Here is a 27,882-nt window from a genome sequence, read left to right as displayed (position 1 = left end):
AAAAAACTTACATTATTTTACTGTGATATCTAGTTGTAAATATAGATATATTTGATAGTATTTGTATTAACTATTGTCAAACCACAAAAATTCTCTACTTAAATAACCCCACACCATTCCTAGAGTTCTGATGATTTTGTTAGACTATATTTTGAGTGAAGTTTCTTTTTCTCTTAATGAGCAGAGGAAAATATAAAAAAAAAAGTTAGCAACAAAATGTATGTTCTAGAAATTTCTTTCAGTTGAAAATGTGTCTATGAGAAAATATACAAATCAAATTCTATTTAGGACAGCTTAGTTTTAATACTAAAGTGGCAAGGGTAGAATGCAATAAAAGGTCTATATATCAACTATTGGTCATCAAAAGGCAAGCATAAAAGAAAAAGTAAATTTTAGTTCCACTGCCTACATTATAGTTCTATAACATGTTATAACTGTCTAGCTAATTTTTTCTTTTCTTTTTTTTTTTAAGACAGGGTTTCTCTGTGTAGCTTTGTACCTTTCCTGGAACTCACTCTGTAGCCTAGGCTGGCCTTGAACTCATAGAGATTCGCCTGCCTCTGCCTCCCAAGAGCTGGGATTAAAGGTGTGCACCAACCACCACCTGCTCGGCCTGTGTCTAGTTAATTTTTTATATTCAAACCTTTCCTGCCTGTCTACTTGTTTACAGATATCTTCCTATTGTAGAGTTCTGACATTTATCCATCACAACAGCATTCTTAGTAGACTGCTTAAATGAATATTCATCATGATTTCTCACAAGTCTTCTTTGTTGTTATAATAAAATTCCAGGGGTTCAGCACTTATAAAGTAAAGAGGTTTATTCAGATTGCAGTTTTGGAAGGTAAAAGCCCAAGATCAGGCTCACTTGTGCATCTGTCTGGTCCCTAATGAGGCTCCCTTGCTGCCTCAAGACATGCTAGAAAAGTGAAAAAGGGAAAAATCTCTGAGCAGAAGAAAGCAAACATGTTATGTGGGTTTTCGTTGTAAGAATACATTCATATTTTTCATTGCTAATCTAGGCTTGTGGGAACTAGAACTTTCATGAACATCATTAGTCCTGACAGTATTACCTTAGTGATCTGCTCACTTACCCCTAGGCCTTACCTCCTAATTGCTCTACCAATTCCTGCACTAGGGCCAGCTTCTAGTCCATGAAGCTTTAAGAGAAAAATTTTAAACCAAATCCAGATCAAAGTAGTTTCTGTATATGGGCAGTGCCATAGTTAAGCTAGACCATTCACTCATGCCTCAATCACACCCACTGATTTCTTATTCTAGTCTTTTTAAATCACCTCTCTCCATTTGGACTGTCTACTCACCAAATCTTCCATCAACTCCTCATGCAGGCATGCCCATCAATTTTCACATAAAAGCTTTCTTGTTTTATTCAACTCTGACTCCCATCTTTCTTGTAAATGGATAGAACTTGACCCATTCTGTCCACTATCCATCAGCCCTAAGTTCTTATTGTATTCATTCATGTTTTCTCATGGTTCTTTCTATACATCCACCTCTCCTTGGTTTTTTGATCAGTCTGAGAATGATTTCTACTCAAAAGTACCACAAGCAGTGGCATAGAGGCTTTTATAAAATGGGTTTCTCGGTTCTGAAGCCACCCATGTGTTGAGAGAGGTACTATGGGATCAGTTGTCAATCAGTTCTTCAACCCAAGTCCAGATGTCCTCAGATGTCTCCTTGAGAAATTTCCCAAAGAACTCCCACAATTGTCAGAAGACAATTATCCCTTGTTTTAATCCTCCCTTAATTCCCTGGACAGTGTGGGAAATAATCTCATCTGGAGAATTGGACTGGGGAAAGGAGAAGATAAGAGAAAGATGATTTGCTGATCTAGGCTTTATTGGGGACATAAATGGCTTGGGTCAACTCTACTACTGCATATCAGTGGTTTAAATAAGATCAAGTTACCTTCTAGTAGATGGGCACTGATTCAGTCATGCTGAAAAGCACAGAAACTGACTACAAGAACACTTTCCAAACAGACAATTGGGCTCCTAATCCTTTTGTTTTGCTGAAGGCACTGGCATTCAATAACCCATCTTTTCTTGGAGCTTTAAAAAAAATTACTTTATTTCCAGTCCTGAGTCTGCCATCTCATCTAGACACGTGACCCACATGCCAAGCACCATGTGACTCAATAAACTGAATATGCAGGGTTTGGGGTTGGGGGAATTTATTGAACATCTATTTAAAGGTAGTATTTGAGTGTTTGTATACTCTAATATAGATATATATTTGGCTGTACTTTCATTACACATAAAAATTCAAGTCACAGAGATTTAATTAGGTTCCTTTTTTTAAAGTTTGAATTTGAGGGAGTCAAATGGGAAGAGATGCAAGGGGAAGGAAGGGTTGGAAATAGTTTAAGTAGTGTACTCTATGAAATTCTCAAAAAAATTTAAAAAATGAAATAAAAGAGTTAAGAAGGAGTATTAGAATTCCCAGCACTTCACATATGAGCCACAGAAACTTCAGAGGCTATTGTTCAGTGCAAATCAGATGACAAGCACATTGTTTCCCAGTCTTGATCTGCCCATAATTCCTCAGGGGAGAACCTGTCCCTCCGTGTGCCAGTTCAAAGGTGGATTTAAAAATAAATCTATAGAAGGAAAAAGAACTCTCCACCTACTCTTCTGTCGTCCATATTTTTAAAAAATATTCAGAGGTGATTTTACAGCTATGTGTGAATATTAAAATATATAGTTTCATTTTAATGTACAATAGAGTCTTATGAGCTATGCATATCAATAGTATTATTTGGAAAACATCTTTATAACATAGTGATTACCTGCCTTATAGGAAGATATAATTATAAAACAATAAGGCCAGTTTCAAATTGTGCATCAGACTAGTAATTGTGTGTTTAAGGCAATTAAAAGATTTATTGAGTCTTGGTTAAAAGTAGATTGACAGTCATGTTAAAGAAGGATGGGGAGTTTATTTGGTGCTACTTTGCATGGCTCAAAGTACAAATCATCTCAGATACAATGTACTTTCAATCACAACTCAAACACAAAATAACTAGCAAAATCACAAGCCCACCTTCAATATACAATGATTATGTTTTTAAAAGAAAGAAAGAAGAAAGAAAGAAATCCAACAATTAATATTGTTAAGGTGCAGTAACTTTTGAATAAAATATTAGCACCATAGCAGGAAAAATGATGAGACTGTTGGCCACCTTCTTCTTACATAACTAAATAGAAACATTTTTTCCCAGAGCACAAATATTAATTTGCAAAATCAGTTCTAGAGTAGTTAATAGGTCTCCCTCTACTTGCTTTTCAAAATGTTTGCATCGTTCCCCTGTATGGAAAAAATATGGAGTAAAAATTTTCACAGGATATGAAAATTGAAGAAATCCAAGCTAAGCAAGCCGGGTGCTTCAGCAGTGGGTCCCCACGGAAGCAAAGGTGGACATCTCCCTGCGGATCGTGCTGAAGGGCGACAGCTCCAGCTCCGTGGTATACTCGTTGTCATTGTCGTCACTGGTCACGGTGGAAGACTTCTGGATGCACTCCTCACAGCAGCAGCAGCAGCACTCCATGAAGGCCCTGCTGAAGGGTCTGCAGAGGCAGAAGAGGAGCACAGGGGTAACACAGGACTTGAAGAACAAGAGGAACTGGCTGATGATGTTGAGGAGGTCCATGGTCTGCTGTGAAACGCCCGTGGCCATGTAGGCAGTGACGATGTTGCAGATATTCTCAGGGATGATGCAAAACCCATATAAAATGGTCAGGGCCACCACCGTGCAATTCATTTGGCTCTCCAGATGGATCTGCCGCTTGTTCCCACGGGTACTGGCCTTCTCTGCTTTGCGGATCTTCCGCGCAGTCACTAGAGAGCAGGTGATAGTGAAAAGTGTGGGCAGACAAAAGTAGCAGCCAAAATACCACCAGAGCCTCGCGCCGTCATAAGTGAGGGCCAGAACATAGATGGTATCTGGTAAATCGGGAGAGATCTTTATGATACACCGTTCTGCAGGAGCCTGGCCACTAAAGCCCAAATCCTCCTTGCTCAGCTGGCGGAGGACAACTTCCGGAAGCGCCAACAGCAAAGCGCCTACCCAGATAACTGCAAGTTTGGCAGTGGTGGAAGAACAGTTTTCGATCATTTCATAGTACATCTGGACGTTGGTGGCAGCCCGGAAGCGATCTATGCACAGTGCACATAAGGTGAAAGTAGTAACGCCCAGAGAAGCCACCTGTGGGGGAGACAGAAGGCACAGGTTCTGAGAGATCATAGCACTGGAAAATAAAATTAAAAACAAAACAAAACAAAAAACAGGCGGGAGAGGACAGCAGGGCCGGTGAGGGGAGGGCAAAGTAGAAGAAAGCATGGGAGAGGAGGAGAGGGAGGAAGAAAAGGGAGGGTAGAGGAGGAGAGGGGAGGGATGGACGGGGGCGGGCAGAGAACTGAAGTTGGCGAGCTGAAAGCAGGGGAAGAACAAGAAGATTGGGAAGGGAAGGGGGAAACTGGACCAATCGCTTAGGTCAATTATTTGAGCATGATAAAAAGTACAAGTGTAGTATTTCTGGGGTGATGTACACACACACACACACACACACACACACACACACACACACACACACACACACACACACACACACACACCAAGGAGCTGTAGTAGGGATTGCTGGGAGCGTCTGTAAAGGTCAGCAAGTCCTGTGTGATTTTTCTGTCACAGATAAGAACCTCCGGAGGCTGGAAGAATTGCAGTCACTGTGAAAATGCCAGCCATCAGGACATCTAGATAAACAGCAGAGACTTGCTTATGTCTCGTTTTTATTACTTCAAAGGATGGTCATGTTTTCCCAGGTGAACTCAGGATTGCCTCACACAGCCATTGCTTCTGAGTTGACTGTTTCTCACAAGCTCCTTGACAGGAGATATTCCCCCCAGTGTTTTCTAAACACAAAACAAAGGATATTTTCTGATCTTTTCCAAGGCATAAACTCCCGGAAAACAAGAAAGAGAAATTCTCCAGCAACCAAAATCATTGAGAAAATAAATTTCAAGTCAGTTACTAACGCCTCCTTTCTCCATGGGTTTCCAGACAATTTTGGTGCTGGGTGCTAGGTGTCCAGATGCACGCAGGTAGAAGATAAACTTTAGACCAGTGAAAGTAAGGGTGCTGGGAAGATGGCATAGCACTCGCTTGCCGCCAGACCTGACGACCTCAGATTGATCCCCGGATCCCACTTGCTGTGAGGAGAGACCTGACATTTGCAAGTAGTACTCTGACTTCTGCTCATATGCACTCTGTGGCACACATATGTACACACACTGGATAAATAAGCAAATAAATAAATAAATAAATAAATAAATAAATAAATAAATAAATGCAATATAATTTTCTTTTTAAAAGTGGGTAAGGATTTGAGCAAAGACTTTAAAAGCGGGAGAAACAACAGACATTGGAGAAACTTAACTGCATGATAACATGGGCATCACGGGAATCAGGGTAAACTGGTGGTGGTGGTGGTGGTGTGAGGTTGACAAATTGAAGCCAAGAGTTCAACTTACATGACATGAAGGCTAGAATTTGCACTAACTGTGTTGGATGGAAAAATTAAAAATGGAATTTAAAATCATTAAAGATTCCTGATAGAGACAAGTATAAAACCTCTCTCAAATGGCTCAGAGAAATCACATAAAGGAAATATGATTTAACAAAATCAAAATCACAATATACAAAACACAACTACCTTTTTGGGCTCATGTGCACAGAATAAAACAAAAAAAATTACATTATTCATGAAAAAGTACACTCAAATGCAAACATCCATTAATTGTAAAGAAATATGAAATGCTTAAATAAGGCAAAGATATACATAAAATAACCATGAAAAATACACAAAGGAGCCAAAAAAGGTGTTTTGTTCTATCCACAGGAAATACTCATATTGGGAAAGCATTTGACCGATAGGATATCATATACAAAATTCACTGCTCTTGTATGCTTATGGTAAAATATCCACGTAAGTCAATAGTTGAAGCTTAATCAGAAACGTATTCCTGTCATTCACAGCAAGGCTTTTCCAGGAATACATGTTCCTAATTTAAATTAGTGTGACAGTTAATTTTGAGTGTCAACTTGGATGGGTAAGAAATACAGGACCCAGGAAGCATACACATGGTTGTGTCTGTATTCAGACAGCTGGATCCTGAGGACTCTAACTTAATGATGCATTGAACCCTAGATGGACTCATAATGTGCTGGTGGTGAAAGGTGAGAGGAAGGACCTGGTTGGGGGAGGGTAAGTCATTGGAGGAAAAGTCCTTAGGGCTTTATCTCATCTGGGTGCTTCCTTAACCTTTCTTTCTTTGCTTCAGGCTGTCAAGAGGTGAAATAAGGATGCTCTCCCCAAGCCTCCATATTGGCTCCCCACAACCATGATGCTCTGCTTAAGCCTCCACTGTGATATTTTGCCCAAACACCTAAGGACAAACCTATGAAACCATGAGTCCTTCCCTAATCATTCCTGACAAAAAGTTTTGGTCACAGCAATGCCAACAGAACAAAGATACAGGCTGTCACTTGTCTGTAAAATATTCCTTACGCATCACGCATATTCTAGTGAAGCGCAGAAATACACAACCAATGCCTGTACATATTTGTTGATACCAACATTAAGCCAAGCACTGTGCTTGATACTAAAGATTTAGGTAGGAACAAGCAGGGGTTCCTCAAGTTCACAGTCACTCAAGAGTGATAGAGCAATCCTAAGTCACAAGTTCAACACTGCCATCACCTGAAACAAAATTTACCTAGATACTTGTTGGGATATGTAAGCAGTTTAGAGTTTAATGTATGTGGCAACTTCTTATAGATTTAAACAAGAACAATAAATAAAAAAATGTTAATGATGCTTTAGAAAGAAAAGTCTTCAGGTAGATGAAATGCTTTGGGCTTTGCCCCAGAAATAGAGTTAAGTGCAGTTTTTCCCATGCCTGTTGATGAGAATGTTTTAAAATATAGTTATAAGCTGGGCGGCGGTGGTGCACGCCTTTAATACTAGCACTTAGGAGGCAGAGCCAGGCAGATCTCTGTGAATTCGAGTCCAACCTGGTCTACATAGCGAGCTTTAGGACAGGCACCAAAACTACACAGAGAAACCCTGTCTTAAAAAAAAAGAGCAAGGAAATTAAAAGCATAATGTTAGTACGAGTTTTTTAGAATCTGATGGGATCATAATGGCAAAACCATTATAATAATGCTCTGACATTTGTTGTTTATCTGCCACATTCAAGCTGCCGATGTCCCCAGAGCTATGCCAACCTGCTTTGTAGGTTCTATTCAATATGCTTTCTTCTTCTCACACATGACACATCACACAGCTTCCCTAAGCTCCAATATAAAATATTGTCATCGCCCATGTCATGAGTACTCTTATTATTATTGGTGAAAATATTCTTAAAATGGGACATAATAACATTTTAACTGCATGAAAAGCAAAAGGCAAGAAAAAATTACAACAGAGCTCTAAACAAGCCAGATAAAGAGCTTATGATTGAGCTTATGGCCATAATTCTTCAAGTTCTTTGCAAAATTCTCCCAAATATCCATATAAGAAACATCCATCTTTCATAGTTGGGAAAATGAAAAGCCACCTCAAAAAAATCAACTTTCTAATATGGGAAGGATTGGAGGGAGGCAGAGAGTCAAGAGCAACATAGAAGCTCATGTATAAGTTTCTCAAACAATTTAGAAATAAATAACAAAGATTAAAATTAACTTTTACAATGCTGAGTCATTCCTCTTGATGGATATTTGCTTCTCATTTCTGCTTCAAATGCTAAACAATTCTACAACTCTAAAACTGAGGTCCACATTCCACTATTGTTTTCTAGTTTGGCACTTTTTTTTAATGTCGGTAACCATACATGGAGGGAATTTTAAGAGGGATTGTTATTATCTAAAGGCCTCCAACAAACAATATCATGTGGAAATTACAGTACTTTACAGATTTTTCAAATTTTGTATTTGTATTAAGGTTTTGATGTGTTTTGATTTGTCTCCTTTAATAATGTAAAATAAATAAACCCTCAGATGTTCAGGTATCAGCCAATCCTCCCGAGAGTCTCCGTGTAGTCTCACTAAGGAGACGTTTTATGCATGGTTCCCTGTCATCACTGTCGCTAATAATCAGAGTCCATGCACAAATATGAAGCCCCTGGGTTTTCTCTATGCTGAAAATCCTTTTTTAAAATGATGAATAGTGCTTGTGATAAAAGGATTCTCAGTCATACAGAGACCAGAGACTGAGATGATGCAGTCTCTTAGAGGCTCAGCACACCTGCTGGTCGGTAGTTTTCTTTCATTACTTACAAAGAACACACAATGTGCAATGGATAGAACATTCTTTCCCTTATTCTGATTACTAGTTTAGAGAGTTCTAAACTCTCAACCATGTATTCCAAGTGCTAGTGTCTAACTCTGAGTCAGGTACAGAGCATTTCATAAGAAGTAAGAGCAAATGCATGTGGGAAGATAAGTATTAAATGGGAGTGGTAGATTGCCAGCTACAGAGACTGTGGAAGTGGCCTCTTAATGAGAACATGCTCCCTGACTAGAAAAAAAAAGGCAAAATGGTTCCCAGGCTGTATACAGTTCATCTCACAACAAATATCAGGACACATTTTAAGCAAAATTTACAGTTGCTCCAACTCTTTGCTCATTATTTCTTTTACTGTAATTTGATTGGAAGATAGTCAGATGCATTCCCAAAGCTTCAGTATCAGGTTAGAATCCCAAATGCATCTATCTTCTTCTGTAGTTGTCTTGGGAGATCATGAGAGATCATTCCAGTTTTCATGTACAAAGTTCATAGTTCCTCTATTAAGCTTCTTGTTGACAAATCATTCTTCTCTCTGATAGCATACTCTACAGCTGAGACCCAGCAGAAATACCTTGAACCCAGAAAGGTCACAAGAGCATCAGGAAGAATTATTGAGGGAGACAGTGGGGAAAGCTGGACTACCCCAAATGCTGATAGCCCTTGAAATGTAGTTGCCAACAGCAACCACAACCCAAATGTCAGTCGTAGACCCATTGCTCCCCTGCTGTCACCACCTGCAGCCCTATTACCTCAGATATTTTCTGAAAACTCACTCATGCACTAAATTTTATGATGTGAAAGAAAAAGAAATGTGCAAAACGCTCTGCTAAGTAACTCCCCAGACTATTTATAGGAGGCTTTAGCACATGTAAAGATTTAGCTGTTTATCTCAGAGACAAATTGATAAAAATCATCAGAATAAGGAGCATTGGCCCAGTTTCTGCATACTCATCTATAAAATTTACTCATGTAATTAAAAGTGCCTAAATGTTAAGATAACATGGAAAGATCACTATCACAATTTTAAATACACTTGTTTACCTAGAGCTTATTAAAAATTCTATGAAGATGAATGGTTCAATTATATGCAATTATAAAACTGTATCATGAACTCTGGATCTTCTGCATGTAATGACCATATCTGATGGCTGAAATCACTGTGAAGCATGCTCTTGGGAGGAAAGATGTCAGGTGTTGGCTTAGATAGATAGTTCATTGGTGCAACACCCCAAGATGGGATGAGTGATAGGTAGTCTCTTATGAATTAAATGGAATGGGGGGGGGAATAATTAACAGCAAAAAAAGCAGAAGTGATAAACATTTTCAATAGACAAGACTATTTTTTGAGGGTAGAGGAAAGCTAGAAGAAGAGAGTTTTAAATACTAGGGAAACAAGTCATTACAGGATTGGTATCAAAATTCAGAAAAGGCAACAGAATCAAAATAAAAATCTCAAAGATCTTTCTTTCAAACAACAATGTCCTACTGTTCTCTGTATCCCAGAGGAGCAACAATAAAGCTCCTTCAGCTCCTGCCCTGTCATCATCCAGTGTAGGGAGCCTTCGGAGAGCTGTAGCGATCTATACAGCATGGCTCCAAGGGACAGAGGGATGAAGCAATAGTCCAAGTCTGAGAACTGACACAGGGATGCTGTAGATACAGTACCAAAGTATGGGCTTAAGGGTAACTCTCCTTAATTAAACTTACAATGTGACTGTCAAAATTTCAGCATCATTGTGGATTTATTGAATTCTATTTTTAGTAGCAAAGAGAGTGTTAATGTTTTATCAGTTCAATACTATAAAAATGAGTGCTTGTTCACACACACAGGCACACACACATATGCATATATACAAATGTATATATACACAAATACCTATAGAACTATACATGTTATATCATGCTTCCTGGCAAAAAGTCAAAGTGAACAAGATATATATTTTGTCATCAAGTGGCATCAAACAAACAGTATAATTTCTTCATTACCTTCTACCTGCTGCTCTCTATCTAACAAGTAGAATTGTGTATGGAATGGCTCTACTGGATGGACTTGTAAAGACTTGACTTTACACAATTTATAGCATGTTTTCTTTGACTACCCTTACTCTGGGATAGATCCATGTTTTTTAGAATCCAATTGAGGTGTCAACACAAGGAGATAAGAAGAGAAGCATAAGTTCCAAATATCCCTTAAAGAAATGGCTAAAGATGTCTAACTGGCTTCCTGAAATGACTGAATGATAAAACATTCCATATTATACATTTTCAAAGGTTATGGTCTACATCTTGGAAAATAACACGAATGTGCTACTTAAGCCATTAAATTGGAATACATTTGGGATTGGCCTTTTCAAATTACATGCTAACAATCGAAATAGTCATGAATTATACCTTAAGGCTTTCATTCAGCTCGGTAAGCTGAAAGGATGAAGCATGCAGGCAAAAGACCCTGAATACCACCCAGAATTTAGCTTTCAATATGCTTTTTGTTGGTCCTGACATGTACAGTGACCCTCATAAAGTTGAAAAGATTTTCTCTTCTTTAGGAAAATAATAGCTCAGAACAGAGGTCATCACTTCATCTGCCACTTTCATCATTAACAGGACCATTTAATGTCTGAATGGTTACTCAACTTTTCTCTTACATGCTGGTATATTTTAGAGATGAAGCTGGTGTTTTCATAACATTTGCCAATTTGAAGACTTATTAAGTTCTTAAGGAGGAATACTCCAGATTGAAGTCACTCATTAGAAAAGTTACATGGCATTATATATTTTAAATGTTTTACTAACCCAAAATGGACTCCATTTTGAATTCATATGAAAAGTTTTATTCCTAATTGTAGTCAGGGTAGAATTCATATGAGCTAATAACCCAGATAGTTCAGTTCACATCTAATACCAAGAGAGATGAGTTATCATCCTCCCCTTGACCCTCTTTGATAAGAAGAAGGGTAGTGTAGACTCTTCCCTTTACTGTGGACTCTGGGAAGTCATACCAGAGGAAAGAAATAAAAGAAGCATAAGCAATACAGAGAATTTTAAAACTATAATGGAAGTGGCTTAATTTAAGGAATGTTTTGTAGAGCTTGCATCTAAATTTCGTTATAGAGGCTAACCAAATCAATACAGATACTTCATAATGAAACAACACAAATATAGTCCCCTGCCAAGAAACTGCAATGTTCTTTGGGAAACCTCTTATCACTGGCAAGACTTAACTAAAGAAACTCAACTGAATGATTATGAAACTCAAAGATAGACTCTGACTATCAAATGCCTTGTTCTTCTGGGGGAATTTATGTTTATGATACTATGAGTCCCAAATTTTTGTTCAGCCTTGTTGATGACCAATTTAAGACAGCCATGCTACACCACTGAGGAGTTAATTACATGAACAAGATGTGGATGACAATGTCTTTAAGGAAAGATTCAGCGTGAAACTCTCTTCTTGCATAAAAACAAAAAAAGAATCAAGTTGATTCTGAAGGTCAATGGTTTCCTAGTTGTTTTTTTTTTTTTAAAACACAACAGAACAAGGCGAAACAGCAATCACAGTGCTAACAGTAGAAGGCACGCTTTATAATTCAAGATATAACAGGATGCATTGTCCTTGTTGCTCAAGAATCTAGTTCAGTGAATGTTAAATCCTGCAGAGAGCTTCCCTAAAACCACGTGAAAGGACTTCAAAAACACAGGAACAAACCTCAGGGTTTACAGATGAAGTTTCATGAAGTTAAAAGCATCCTGTACAGAGGTTAAAAAGAAAATGGGAGAAAAAATACAGTCTACAAAATAGAGAAAGGTGTTTTGCCAAATGAACATCAGACAAGGGTTAACATTCAGGGTATATAAATAATTGAAAATACTAAACACTGAAAAATTATTTAAGCAATAGACGAGATAATGGACTGAATTAACAGTTCTTGAAGAAATAACAAAAAATCAATAGATATTTTAAAAAGTGTGCACCATGCTTAGCCATTGGTGAAATGCATGAAAACTTCCTTGAGATTCCTTGTACCCCAGTCAGAAGGGAAAAGGGGGGACAACAAATGTGGCAAGGGTGTGAGTGGAAAGGGAACTTCATTCACTGCTGGTGGGAACTTACACATATAAAGCCACTATGGAAATCAGTATGAAGATTCCTCAAAAATACAAACTGAAAAAAAATTACTATAATATCCAGCTATGGCACTCTTGGACATACAGCCATAAAATCCAAGTCAACTTCCACATAGATATCTGAATATTTATGTTTAGTTTTGCATTTTAACAATAGCCAGGAAATGGAACCAGTCTAGACGTTTATCAGAGAAAGAATAAACTAAAAAATGTTGTACACAATGGAGTTTTATGCAACCATAAAGAAAACTCCAAACAAAAATAAATGGAATTGTAAATTATAATGTTAAGCAAAATAAGCTATATTCAAAAAAACAAATACCACATGTTTTCTCTCATATGCAGAACATAGATTTAAAATTCTATATGTGAGTATATACATGCACGTGTGTGTGTGTGTGTGTGTGTGTGTGTGTGTGTGTGTGTATGTTATGTATGTCTATAGGTTATGAAACTAGAAAAGGGTCATAAGATGGGGGAAGTCATCTTAAGGGAGTTGGGAAATAGAGTAATAGAATAAATGTGATAAGAAAGCAGAGGTTGGTATTGACTGGGGAAGAAAGAGAATTGGCTGTAGCAGGAAATGAATGAGAATAAAGTATACAAGCACATATAGGAAGATGCCCTGTTGAAACCTATTTTATTGTACAGTAATTTATGAAAATAATCTTCAGAAAAAGCATGTCAAAAGAACATAGAGGGCTGGGGAGTTAGTTCAGTGGTTAAGAGCACTTTCTGCTCTTGGAGAAGACCTGAGTTCAGTTCTTAGCACACACATGGCAGGTCACAACCATCTGTAATTCCATTTCCAGGGAATCTGATACCCACATTTGGCTTTTTCAGGTACTAGAGATGCACATAAGTACATGCAGGTTATCACACCCATAAATGAAAACAAAAAATAAAAGAGCATGTCAATCTGTTACAAGAATGGTGTTCTGTGGAGATCCTATGTAAGCTGTTGGTTGTTTTTACCAAAGTTCACTATGAATAAAGAGTAAAGGAACTATCAAGAAGGAGAGTAAGTTGTGAAACATGCAAAAAACATATAAAGTAAGGAAAACTCTTATGAAATAAAAAGCATCTTTTACTAAAACTTCCATTAGAATCTGATACCACTGCAGAGAAAGATCGGTGTAATTCTAAGCAGTTTCCTTCATATGAAACTGAATCTACATACGTAAATAACTAAATAGGGAACTTTCTAACCAAGGTCATGAAAACTGTATTCTAACTTTGCTTTCATATCTAAAATGTTCAATACATCTATTTATACAGCATCTTTTGTTTACAAGTAACCCTAGAGAACAAGGGCATTACTGTTGAGAAAACCCATTCATTTGGGCCATGAATGGCAATCTATTATAAGCCAGTGGTTATAGGAATAACACCCAGTCAGGAAGGGGCAGGATGAGCACAGGGCACTTTCCTTTCAAGCTCTAAATGGCTGGAAATTGCATGCTTTTGGCTTTTTCTTGCATTTTCCGTAATCTTCATCCTTGCAATACTTCAGGGCAACTTCACCAGGAAAAGGATACTGCACACCATGGGAGAGCACATTCAATAGAACTGTTGTTGATCAGACTGCTGTAAATAAGATGACCTTTATCAAAAAGGTCTTCATTTTAGAGGGAGTACAGATGATAACTCTGGCAGGAACATGCTTTGATTGGTGCTTCTAAAACCAAAAGGTAACAATAGAGAAATAAGTCTTGTTCCTTATGTGTGCATACAGCTCCAAAATCAAAGGGTTCTTCACAACCATAAGTCTAGAAAGAGAAGGTTTCTTGCTCTTTCAGTACTTAATTTAACACTTCAACATCTAGCACAAACCAAAGTTAGTCTATCACATCTATCCTATTTTATATATATGTGATTTCTAATGTCACTAAGAAAAGTATACGTAAGACATCAACTGCTGACTGCCACTTTAGCTTCCTCTTGCATATTTTGCTGTTGTTTCAGCAACAAATGTTCTGAACAATATTCACTTTATTTAAAAATCAAATAAGATTATTTTAAAACCAACACATCACTTCAAAAATTGTTTTGATCCCATATTTTTTGATTCAACTTCCAGCTTGAATTAAGGTTTCCTTTCAACTCCAACTTCTATAGCACACCATATTCCTTCTGTATTACAAAAGTAAGTTAAATTCATCTTATCTAACATTACTCAGCTAAAAATCTGTCAATTTTTCATTAATTTAAAAAAAGAAAATGAAGCAATATTGACACCATTTGTCTTAAGATATAAGCTACCATTTCAAATGAACTAATTAAAAGATAATTTTTCTATCCCACATTTATTCCCAATAATTAGAAAACTGTTTCAAAATGTCATTTTCCCAAGCTCACAGTGTAGTTTACAATTCTTGCTACCATTATGAGGCTTTCCTCCCAACTTAATGGGACCTGGAATCGCAGCTGGGTATGTATCTAAGGATAAGCAACAGATTTTCAACTTCTTTCTCTTGTCATTAATTAAATCTATTTGTATGTTAGTGAATATAAACTAAAACCAAAATTACTTGCAGTTGAATATTTCTGCCATTTATAATGATACTGAAAAAAGCATTTTACATGAAATTTCTTAGCTTTTAACTAAAATTCTAATATTGGTAGTCTGATAAAGAATAGCCTTTCTTTATCCATCCTCTTTTAAAAAAGCAAACATTTGCAATGCTGACATCTTGAAGTAAATTAATTTATCGGATCGTCTGTCCTGTAAGAAAAATATTTGAACAAAGAACAAGACATAAGACAGAGTAGGTAAGAGGACAGGAAGTGGGGGCATGCTAAGACAGGGCTATTTTGCAACAAAGTAGCAGCTGTTAAAAGAGTCATAGACCTAATGAAAGTAAGGCATTCTAGCCAAGGAAGAAATCAGTGATCAAGATCTCATTAATGCTATGGACCACCCAAGTATGTAGAAAAAATAATATTGAAAACAATCATAAACTCACAAGCAGAAAGTATCTACTCTTTATAGTCAGTTTGGTACTAAGATTATAGCTTGTCTTTTATGGAAATGATCTCAAAAATCAATACCCACTTTACAAAGAGAAAGACCCCAGAATTTGAAGCTGTAATAATTTCATTCTCTACCATGAAATTTTATATGACATCATCTTTTCTGGCACAAAGAATAATATTTTAATGAGGATACTTAAAAGAAAGTCTTGGCAACAAGGTTGAGTTAATTATAGGACCTTGTCAGGTAAGTTCTTGAGAGATAAAATGAGGAAGTACCCTTGAAGAATGGGAACATGACTACAACATCAAAGACAAACCTTGGTGAATAGATGTTTGTCCATCTCTTGCCTTCCACAATCTACATCTCAGATGCAGGTCTATGTGCTTCCAAAGTAACAAAAGTAAACATGGTTGTAACACCAGCAAGGTCCACACATTAGCATAAACAGCTCTACCCTTAGCTATATTCAGAAAATCAAAAGGTGTTTTTTTCTTTGTTTTTATTTTTGTTTTGTGGCCATAGTTGGTTCCTTTTCTTTATTAAGAGACACTGTGCTGACAGATTCAGGATACCTTGGAACCTCTCAGGAACTCAAAGTCTCAGAGTGGACACTCCACAAATTAACCCAGTCCATTTTTTATGCTTCTTTTTTCCAGTTTTATAATAGTGTGCAAAGAACCTCCTTTGTCAGTCTTCAGTCTTAGTTTCTCTAAGGTGCTATTAAATGCAATTGCATGACTTTGAGATTATCAAAAAATGACCCAATTTAATATATTATTGCATTACTAAATACAATTTCAATTAGTTAACATTTGTACAGATGAACAGAACTGATAGTAAGTAAAGATAGTTCTTTTGGCATCTATATAAATTTTGTATTTTAAAAGAAATTTCTAGTCCCTTTCTTTCCTCTGTCTTATTTTGTCAATTTCTTTTTCATTTTATGTATCAAGAAAGCTAATGACATTATGAAAACAAGAATTCGAAGATTTTCATAATTATGACTTTTCAACATGGATCTAAGCAGTGGAAGATTTTAAGTTAGTAGTGATAATGTAATTTAAAAGAATATTATAGAGAACAGAGTTTTCAACTGAATTTCTCCATTTTGGGTCATAATTCATTATGATTGTAGAATGGTCCATCTGAGACCATTCCAGAACTTCCCCAATGCTTCCTTAAAATGCATATTAGTTATGCTTTAAAAACATTATATTATTCTTTCAAAACTTTAATAACCATAGCTTACCTGTGATATTTGTCTTTAGAAGGTTGTACACCTTTTCCTCCTCCCATGTCTCCTAACACATTGCCTTTCACTGAAGAGAAGCCTAATAAATGTGTAATGGATGAATACTCAGTGGATCAATGGGAGCCTGGCAGCATATATGGAAAAGGCTCATAGACAGTGATGAATTATTCAGACTGTTCTTAGTCATCAGGTGCTATTGTTTTATACACAAACCTTAAGAGCTTAATGTCAGATAATAATTTTAGGAAAGAAACAAAGAAAAATACATTTCCCTGTGCATGTGCCACTGGTGAGCTTCCAAAAAGGTCTCATTTTCACAACAATCTTGTCAGTTATTTGAAGCTTAAATTTGATTACTATATTCTTTATTTATTAAATTCCAAATTCAGTTAGCTTCACCATATACTATTCCAGGATAGAGATGTAAAGGAAAGCATAGTCTGGGGAAATTGATCCTCTTTCCCACTGGAATCTCCAGCTAAATATTTTCTCATGCTTGGAAATGTAGAAAAGGATTACAAGAGGATTAATGGGAAGTCATAAAATATTTGTTAAGTACCATTCTCACAGATTGAGTCCATTTTCCCAGAGAATATTATTAGTAACTTTCAAATTGCTCATAAAACTGCATGTTTCCACTTAAAAGTCCATCAGAATACCTAATAGCTAATCCGCCATTAAAGGAAATTTAGCATCTGCTGTGATAAATGTCCTATTACTTGAATGTGGGGTTTAGGAAAGTCTGTGTAGAATTGCACACTCATTGGCCATGCCACTTTCAGCATCCAATTACCCCTCCTTTCTTCACTTGTTGGTGTTGAGTACAAGCTAAAGCAATGAAGAAATCATTTGTTTTTTTTTTTTTTTTTTTTTTTTTTTTTTTTTTTGGTTTTTCGAGACAGGGTTTCTCTGTGTAGCTTTGCGCCTTTCCTGGGACTCACTTGGTAGCCCAGGCTGGCCTCGAACTCACAGAGATCCGCCTGCCTCTGCCTCCCGAGTGCTGGGATTAAAGGCGTGCGCCACCACCGCCCGGCTAAAAGAAACTTTTTTTTTTTTTTTTTTTTTTTTTTTGGTTTTTCGAGACAGGGTTTCTCTGTGTAGCTTTGCGCCTTTCCTGGAACTCACTTGGTAGCCCAGGCTGGCCTCGAACTCACAGAGATCCGCCTGGCTCTGCCTCCCGAGTGCTGGGATTAAAGGCGTCATTTGTTTTACATAGTTTAAAACCAATATTTCCAGAGCCATTGGAAATGCCATCTCTCTCCATGAGAAAATATTCTAGATTTATCACAAATTATTTCTGACCAGAATTCCTGGTGAGATATGTTCCCTTGAGTCACCTTTTATCTCTATGCATAAGTCTGGAATCCCAGGAAAGTAAAATAGCAAAATCTGTGATGATCTGAGACTTACTGAAAGACTTTTGCCCTTCCATGAAAGTGTGACTCCTTTAAACTACAGGGGAACTTATATCATTTGAAACCCATAATTAACATCTAAACAGAAATAATTGTTTGGCAATGGTGTGGGATCATCTGATACACTGGCTCTGACTGGCTTCCATCCATCAACTAATGAGCAAAGAGCTGTTCTGCTTGCCATATTCAGTGTCTGAATCATTTGGCTTTAAACACATGTTCCACCTTTGAGTAGCTAGGATGGTAGGAAACTCTCCTTCTACAACCCAAACCCAAGCCTCCACCACATGAAGACACTAATATATCTATTTCTCTGAGTACTATTTTCCCTGGTGTCTATGTGACAGGCCAACTTAAACTGATGTGTCGATGACAATAGCCCCCAAATCCATCCAAGTTCTTCCCTCTTTTCTTTTCCACCTCTGTTTTCCTACCATTCTATTGCCCTTCATTTTTTATTAGTTTTAAGCCCAGCCATGGTTATTATAATTTTTTAAAAAAATAAATCAGCTAGAAACCATGGAATTTATTGCAGAAACAGGATGAAAACTTATGAATAGCAAAAGCTATGAAGTTCACATACTGAATGGTGTTAACTGGCCTTATTACATTTTCTTATCTAATCAATACAGGGATATTTTTCAGAGGATGCAAAGAAGTAGAAATAAAATCTTTAGATACAACTTTGCTTCATAAATGACTTTCTAACCAGGAAATGGCAACCTAGACTGCTTAGTCTGTGGGTCTGAATACCTCTGCCTAGGTACATTTGCTAAATGCCTTCCTTCATTATTAAAATGAAGATAGAACCAAGAGGGTTGTATCTCATTTAATTTGGAAAGTGTAAAGTCAGTGTAGTAGATATTGTAGCCCACTACCCAGGCTGCTCCTGACTCTTCCTTCAGGGATGAAACATTGCTTCCTCTGGACAACATAGTATGGATGTCTAATAGCCATGGACTGCAGCCCTCTCTAGAACTGCTCTTCACAAAAGAGGTTCATTGAACTCAAGGTTATGCCCCATTTCTGAAAGCAGTTTCTATCCAATGATAGGTTCATTACAGACTACAAAGGCCTTCTAACTCAATTCAATACTTCTCTTCATGGCCACCCTAACACTAGTAGGGCCCCTGGTGTCAGCTGAGGTCTTTGTGGCAACTTCATAAATAGTTCAAATTCTCCCTCTGCCCAGTTCCACTTCAATGCCAAACAAATGTGGAACCTGATCATTCCCCAACAAACTTCATCCTTTCCCTGACCCCAAACCATACACACAAAAGCTCCATCTCAGGGTCTGTATATTCAGCAATCTGACTTGGGAGAGTGACCAATTTTTTTTTCCTTCTTTGAAAATAGTAAAAATGCTGTATTTGAGCTTTAAACTGTAGCTTTTATATTTAGAAATTGGAAATGATGAAGCTGACACCATGGTTCAATAATTATTTTATAAAACATGCTAAAGTATTGTAAAATTATTTCAAAGGAATGAAATGTAGTGATATGTTGATTGCCATGTATACTGTAATAGTAAAAGTATATAATCCAAAAATGTGTAATAGAAACCATTGTTTTTAAGTAAATATTTTCCAGCAAGTATTTATTTCTTGAGAAAAATAAAATCAAATATCAATAATGGAAAAGAGATTAGGCTATAAAAATAGCAAAAACTAAGCAAAACCACAGAAAGGGAAGATTTTTCCTAACAAGAAAAGAGGCTTTCACAAAAGCCTTTTTTTTTTTTTTTTTTTTTTTTTTTGAGCCAGGGTTTCCCTGTGTAGCTTTGGAGCCTTTCCTGGAACTCACTCTGTAGCCCAGGCTGGCCTTGAACTCACAGAGATCCGCCTGTCTCTGCCTCCCAACTGCTGGGATTTAAGGCATTCGACAACACTGCCTGCCTGTCTCCCCCAACCCCCACCAAAGTCTTAATGAGGAAAAGAAGTTGAAAAAATAGAATAAAGTGTTACTATATGTTTGTAAACTCTCAGGCTAGATATGGTGAAGCATACCTGTAATCCCCATACTCCAGAAGTGGAAGCAGGGTGATCAGGAGTTCAAGAACATCCTCAGCTACACAGTAAGTCTGAGGCCAGCTTCCATTACATGAGACCCGGTTTCAAAAATCTCAAAGCAAAACACAAACTTCAGAATTAGTGAGAAAGAAAATTTAAATGCAAAAGAAACACCATGATTTAGAATAAGTTAGGTCTTATTAAACTAACCTAAGTTTTTATGGTCTTTCTTCTGTTTGATACAATTTCACTTTTCACTTGTGGTTTCCTTCAGTAACTTTGGCTGTTTGTTTCTTTCCCTTGTCTTTTTTTTTCTGTCTTTTTTATTGCTTTTATGCCCAATGTAGAAAACCCGACCCCTGCCCCAGCCTTCAGTTCCCACTGAGGCAAGCCAACACAGTTCCTGTTTGCAGGTTGCCTCTCCTATTGAACTCCACACTTTATTTCTTAACTCTCCTTCTTTCCTAAGTCTTCTGCATTGTTAAAAAACAAGAACCAGAGAAAGCCTAAACTAAAATTGACTTTGAAAAGAAAATTGTAAATCGACACATATTCTTTTATATAACTTACCTATGCCCTCTCAAATTAAAAAGAGAACTGTCTCCTCAATAAAATGACAGTGTTTCAAAGTCGATCCATGGTTGGCAACAAAAGAGGTCCTGGATCCAGTAAGTAGCAACAGCTGATTTCACAGCCATGGATGGTCCTACATCTGAGCCCAGACAGAGTAACAGAGGGTCTTATTGACTATCTCTGGCTTTAGACCTTCTAAGTAGGCACTGTTTTCTGTTTACTTACCCTGGAGTTTTAAGCCTTAGACAATGTTGAACATAGTGTCAACTGGCCCTGGTGCCAGACAGATCAGAGGCTCTGGAATATTTACAGTTTCCCTTCTTGTGTTTCCATAAATGAAATGAGCAGACTGAATGGAGAAAATCAAGGCCCAGCTGGCTAAAACCACAACTGGCAGCCAAATACTTGGGCAGGTTCCAAGAGCTGGTGTTTAAAGAGAGGCCAATTTACAGAGCAAATTCCCACTACCAGAGCAATGACTGGTACAATAGTTTTAACATGAAGCAGTAAAACCTTTCCTTACTCAAATAACTTTCATTTCCAAAGTTTGGAAGCTAACTGTTTTCTTCAGAAATGTTTTTATCTTAAAAGCAAATCCCTTAAAAATAGCCTATTCTTCACAGTCATAGTAGTAGCAAATTTGTATTATATACTCTGTAAATGTGAGATTACCAGGCATGGGGGCTAATGTCTAATTTTTGTTTAAGTTCATTCAGAAGAATGAATCGTTTTTAAAAGTTAAGAAGGATCCACAGAGAAACAAGGAAGACATAAGAACTTAGATGAAATAGTAGGATAGGCAGCTTAGCCAACTTAAACTAATTTGGGAGGTTCCTAATATATCATGAGGCCAATTGAGAAAACAAAGACTGATTTCCTTTTATATATAAAATATAACTCCAGCTTTGGTAGTTTAGAAAATGCTCAGTAGTCTCCCTGGGGGGATGGGAAGTCGGAAGAGTCACAATGAAACACTTTAGTAAATAAATGCTAAGGACTCCCTCCGTGCCCACCCCCTTTTTACTAGGATCCAATAAGGACAGCCACGGGTGGAAGGGCCCTTACTTAACCCTGGGCTCTCTGATGGGTGTTATGTCAGAAATATCGCCATATCCAGAGCATGGTTGTACACGTTATATATAGGACCACCTTTTTTTTTCCCACGGGCCAGGGCCAGAGGAGTTCAAAGGTGACTTAGCCAAGCTGCTTTCTTTCATATACACACATGCATAAGTGATTGAGGCAAAGAGAAGACATTCAGAAAAAGAAGCAAGGGGTCCCACCAGGTAGGTACATCCAGCCGCTGTTCTTTTACTGGAATTCCGGAAACAGATAAAGGCGGTAGCTAAAAGGTATTACCTCAATATAGGGCACAATCTTGCAAGAGAAATCTTCCAAAAGCCACTTCTTGGTCAACTCATGGAAGATGACCAGGGGTAGGCAGAAGAAGATGATGAGAAAGTCCCAGAAGGCCAGGTTCGCCAAGAGAGAATTGGAGATGCTCCTCATGTAGTAATTGTGACACACGATGCACATCACTGCCAAGTTACCAATGATGCCGGTCCCAAAGATCACCACAGATAAGCACATGACTGCATAGGCTCCATAGGACTCCTGGGTCAGGGGGTAGAAAGGGTTCTTCAGTCTCATGCGCCTGCTTGTGCTGTTTCCACGGCGTGGACCCCCTTGGTCAGGGACCCAGTCATCTACAGACCCATTTTGCGGTAGTGCCCTGCCTGGGGGAGCAATGGTTCTCCCTTCGTGCCCCGCTGGAGGCTTTTGGTGAGAACCCTGGAGTGGTCCAGTTCTCCATGGCCAGTAAAAAAGATCTCTGGGTTCAGATTCCGTTTTCACACTCTGCTCCTGGTTGCTCCGGGGAATGCCAGCGCCCCTAGGACTCATCTCTTCTCTCTCCGAAGTCTGAAGGAAGAATTGGAGGTCCGTAGGATCCTTTCTCCCCAAATTTCCGAATGGCTCTTTACCCTGGGCACCTTTCCACCTCCAAGCACCAGGTGGCTTGGTTGGAGAACCCAAGGGCCCAGCAGCTGCCGCACCTGCCACCTCTTCACTCACACCTGTCTTGCCGCCCCTGGACGGTGGGAGGTCCCAGGAGGTCGCCCCTCTCACCTCTGCTTCCAGTTTCTCCCTGGGCACACGGGCTCGCAGAAAGTCTCTTGCAGAATATCCTGGTCCCCGGGCATCCCTGCTGCGGCGTTGGAGCAGTGGGGAACAGCTCTCCCCAAGACAAGTTCCATTCCTGGCCTCAGGGACAAAGCTCAGGGCAGCAGAGACGGAAACCTTCAGTAGCAGGAGGAGCAGCAGCCGCGATGTACGCGAGAGAGGCGCGCCCCGGACCGGCATGGCTCGGCGAGGGCGCACCTAGTAGCCCCGCTCTCGCTTAGCACCGACACCTGCTGCCAAACTTGGTGCAGAGAGTTAGACACATGTCACATACTCACCACTGGGTAGTGGAGGGGAGCTGAAGATTTCTGGGAGAGCAGAGAACAGAGCTGGGGGGGGGGGGTGATCAACACACCCCCTACAATCCTTCCACGTTTGGCGTCCTGTGCATTTCGCAGCCAAATCTAATCCAAGCTCTGTGCACCCGAAGGTTCCCAGGAAAATAGCTGATCCACCAGGCTGACCTTGAAAAGTTGCGAACACCACCTGATTGTTGCCTAATGTTGCGACTGGGCGCAGCCTGGAGGAAGCCCCGCGTTCCTCCCTTCCTTTGGGTGGTGGCTGCCTTCTTGGTAACAGTTGCTCTGCTATTTACATCCTTTTGGTACAGCTTTATCCAGTAGCTAGTCGAGGTCTCTAGAGAGAAAGAAAAACAAGTCCCCTCCACCAGGGGACTGTCTGTCACAATCCCACTCCCGGCTGACAGGGAACCCGGTTGCAAACAGAGGCAACCGCTGATGCTCAGAGGAAACTCTTGCCTGGTCTAACTCCGGCCACTTTCGAGGCTACTGTTGCCAAGGAGAAGCCAGATTCGAACCCCGCGGCCGCTGTCAAAGTTGCTGCTCCTTCAGCTCAAAGTTGACAAGGGGATGGCGCCGACGGCTGTGCGTAGTGCACGGGCGGAGAAGGCGTGGGGTGGAGGGAGAAGGAGGAGAGGGCGCTGCTGGTTTGTGCACACTGCTGTGGGGCGCAGGAGCTTGTCCCTGCCACCACCATCGCAGCCCGGGCGGAGAGCGTGGTGCCTGGAACCGCCGCAGGCGGGCGGAGCGGTGCGTGGTCGCCAGGGGAGGTGGCCCGGCCTCTCCCAGCCGCTCAGCCACTGCGCGCGCTTCGCTCCGGGCCTCCTCCCTCTCGTCCTCCTTCTAACAGAGCTTCTGGTTTGTGGAGAGAAGGGATCCCCTGGTGGTTTTACCACACACTAAACCCACACACGTTTCATTCAAGCCGTTCGCAGCGGCTTTCACTCGGAAGCTGGGAGCGACTAGGGAACAAGGGCGGCGGTGGCGCCGAGCCTGCGCGGCTAGAGGCAAGGACGTGAACTCCATGGGTTATTTCCCTAGGTATTCCAACCAGCCCGACCTAAGCAGTCACCACCCAGGAGAGGGGAGGATCTCAGGAGCCGGGGTGCGGGCGGGGATCCCTGGAGAACGTAGAAAGGGCGAGACTCATGCGATCTGCAACAATTGGTAGCAGCTGGTGCGCATGCTCAGGCCTCAGACTACCCCAGGGAATAGTGACACATTCACAGCCTTAGATTCCCCAGAGCAGAGGCAGAAGAGAAAAAGAGTTCATAGGTTTCATTCACTCAGTGAGAAAGAGGGGTGTAACGTGAGCAGGCTCCAGGTGCCCCGTTGCCTTTAACATTGACTTTGAAAGCATCCTGCCCGGAGGTGGGAGTTAGGGCAAATCATTGGAGCAGAAGGAGAGCAGCATCCTTGATGAGCTGAGAACTGAGAACTGACAGCAGAGGGAAACCAAACTCCCAGCACGCTGCCCAGGCCTTTCCAACCTTTATATGTCCACAACCCTGTATAGCCATCATGGTATAGCTAATAAAACAGACAAATATCCGAAAAAAATAAAGGGGGGGGGGGTGTTAACATTGTGAAATGGAGACAAAGACAACGACAGAAGGACTATCTAAGGATACAAGAGAAAATATGATAACTGTGGTAAAGAGTCACAAATTCTTTGCATCCTAAGCACTTGCGTATGTGAATATGTGTTTGCATGGTAAACGGGACTCTACAATGAGATTCAGTTAAGTATCTGGAGATGGAAAGAGTGTCTGTCATAGGTTATAAAGTGGTGCGTTACAACGGGACCCAAGAAGAGAAAGGTCAAGAGCATGGGGAGAAATGAGAAGATGAAAGCAGGCCACAGGGCTTAAAGAATGAGAACTGGGATAAGGGGCACAAATATGCTCCCCCCCCCAATTCCTACCTCTGACTTCTGGAACCCATTTTTGCATTTTACCCTTGCATTTATTTTCAGAACAGTGATACTAATGAGCAAATCAATCTGAAAATATAAACAACAGGATGAATTTTACAGAAAAAAATACAAACTCCACAAAATAGCTCAAGGGAAATAAAAACTGCAGAAACAGTAAAGCCATCACTTTAAAAGAGACCAAATCACTTATCAATATGTACACATGAGAAAGTTCTGGGCCTTAACATAGTCTAAGGACTGAATGTACATTTGTGCAAAATGTCTGAAATGTGTCCAGTTCTTCTTTGAAGTCACAGTAACCTTATAATTAGTCAACACTAGGCAGTGAAAAACAAAGTTCAAATTAGAACCTATAGGATCCATCACATTCATCGATCCATTTATACATGTTAATTGTCTCAAAGTTGTTAAGCAGTGAACAAAATATTCTGGATAAGTTAATTAGAGCATATCAGTGAACAAAATAAACTTATTTTCTTATTGAATTTATATTTTTTTGGTAAAGACATGATAAACAAATAAGTGCCATGCATTGTGTTTTATGTTGGACTAGGGAAATAGAGTTGTAGCTAGAAAAGGGCAGCACTCAGTAGATGCATAGGATCTAGGTGTCCCTTCCTAGATGGCAAAACTATTGTAAAGCATCAGTGTTAAAAGTAGCATAACTCACCACAAGATGGTCAATCACCCAGGGGAACAGTAAACAGAAGCACGCATAAGCGTGTACAGGAATTTGATGAGCACTAGCAGAACAAGCCATAGGAATCTTTGAAGAAGTCAGTGTTGACTTCTCCTTTTCCTTCCTTGTGCTTCCTATAAAACCCTCTTCAGATCAAAGACTTCAACACAAAAGTAAGGATTTAAGGCTTAGAGGAGGATAGTTAAGACAATGTAATTACACCATTAGAGTAAAAATAGCTTTGTTAAACTCAACAGAATAAAAGAATATAATGATAAATATGACTACCTCAGAGTTTCCCCATTTCTGAATAGGTAAGGCCACAATCTATCCAGCCAGAGGCTGGAGTTCCATGTGTTTGGAAGTATTAGGGGGACCTCATGCTGTGGAAAAGGTAAAGAAAAGCCTGGCTTTAGTTGGTCTTGTGAAGCAGAAGCACATCTGTGGTGCAAGATCACAGTTGCCATGAGAAATCTAGTAGAAACTCTGTGTGAGGTTATTTCCAGAAAGGTTTAAGTGAGGAGGAGAGACTAACCCTGAATGTAAGCAGTACCATTTCATGGGTTGCTGTTTTGAACTGGATAAAGAGGAAGAACCCAGCTGAGCATCAAGGTTCCTTTTCCTCTGCCTTCTGACTACAGACACGATGTGCCTGGGACCTCATTCCCTGCCATGATAAACTGTCTCCCCTCTAAACCATGAGCCAAGATAGACTCCAAGTCTGTTAGATGTTTTTCTCATGTATGTTGTCACAGCATTGAGAAAAGTGACCAATATAGCATGCGTTGATAAGTCTCTTAAAGAGACTGTGAAAGGAGGTCCTTACAGGTCCTACATCCAGTGGAAAAGTGTTTTAATACGTAATTTTTGAAGTTCACCTTGGGAGTAAGAGGAGCAAGTGTCATAGCATGGCCTGGGAATGCTGTTACATTGTTGTCTACGTTTCTGCATTTTCTTTAAAAGATGACACCCTATGAAGCTCTTCATAATTTTATTCTTGTGTTGAGGCTCAGACAGGAAGACTCATAGCCAACAGCCCCTACAAGCAAAAGTGATAGGGGGAAAGCCCTTGACTGAAAAAAAAAGGATGGTGAAGAAATAAAATGAGGATTTCACAAAAAGTAAGTCCCAATGGCAAGTCAAAGTGGAGAAAGTGTTAACATGAGCTTGTTGGATAACTGCAGATAGAAATACAGATAAAAATATACTTCTTTTAAACTGTAAAAAAAGAAAAAGAAAAAGGAAGACAATCCCATTTGAGAGGCTGGAACGAAATGAGAACTCACATGCTGCTGTTGAAGGAGAAAGTAACTTGTCAATACCTTAAAATATTACAGGTTTTATCCTGAGTCCAAACTACAAGATGGAGAATAAACCTTTGTGGAGCCTTTGTATATATTATTCTATGAGCAACAACAACAACAACCAGAATCCTATGGAAACAATGTAAATGGCAACCTAGATAGGAATGGATATTTTCGTTAGAGTGTATGTAATAAAAACAAACTATACATGTGTACCATATCAACCCGACAGATCCATAAACCATGAATATAAGAGAAAGGGATCAGAATTCAATAGGTTTGCTATACTGTGCCACCAACTGAATTATGCATATTATAAGATAGGTAGATAGAACACACCCTCTTTGGATTATTAGTCTCTTCAAAAAGAGATGAATAGAGATGTGATGTGAAAATCTTCTATAGCAATTAAAGTATTTTGTTTTTTAAAAAAATAATTCCAAAACAAGAACAGGGTTAATTGTAGAATAGCGGGGGTTGGGGGCGGGGAAGTATATCAAAATGAACTCGGTAGTACCGTTTTCCCTCTTAAATGAGCCTTAACATTTGCGTTATATATGTAAACAATTTTTCCAGTCTTCTTCCTCTGGATCACTTAAATGTGCCATGAGCTTTCATAGCACTCAGAAAGGAATAGAGGCTGAACTATAGGGAGAACACCCCTTTACGTCCTTCCTGGAAGCTCCAGCCAGCATCGTTAAAGTGGCAGAACACAGCTCCCAAGCAGACAAGCTTATGCTTCTGTGGCTTATGAAAGGAGGGCTGCTTA

The 27,882-nt window shown here is 39.3% G+C and overlaps 1 protein-coding gene across 1 annotated transcript; it reads right to left on the bottom strand.

Annotated features, from left to right (window-relative positions):
* Window positions 1-2,876: 2,876 nt before the first annotated feature.
* Window positions 2,877-24,245, bottom strand: Gpr37 (G protein-coupled receptor 37). Its single transcript, XM_006988402.3, has 2 exons — window positions 22,074-24,245; window positions 2,877-4,225 (listed from the first exon to the last, which is right to left on the bottom strand). The coding sequence occupies exons 1-2, from the start codon at window positions 23,073-23,075 to the stop codon at window positions 3,407-3,409; spliced, it is 1,821 nt and encodes a 606-aa protein (XP_006988464.2). The 5' UTR covers window positions 23,076-24,245; the 3' UTR covers window positions 2,877-3,406.
* Window positions 24,246-27,882: the final 3,637 nt, after the last annotated feature.

Source organism: Peromyscus maniculatus, chromosome 3 (assembly GCF_049852395.1).
Source record: "Peromyscus maniculatus bairdii isolate BWxNUB_F1_BW_parent chromosome 3, HU_Pman_BW_mat_3.1, whole genome shotgun sequence".
Classification (NCBI taxonomy): Eukaryota; Metazoa; Chordata; class Mammalia; order Rodentia; family Cricetidae; genus Peromyscus; species Peromyscus maniculatus.
The sequence above is the reverse complement of the archived record's forward strand: the minus strand, read 5'-3'. Positions and strand labels throughout refer to the sequence as shown.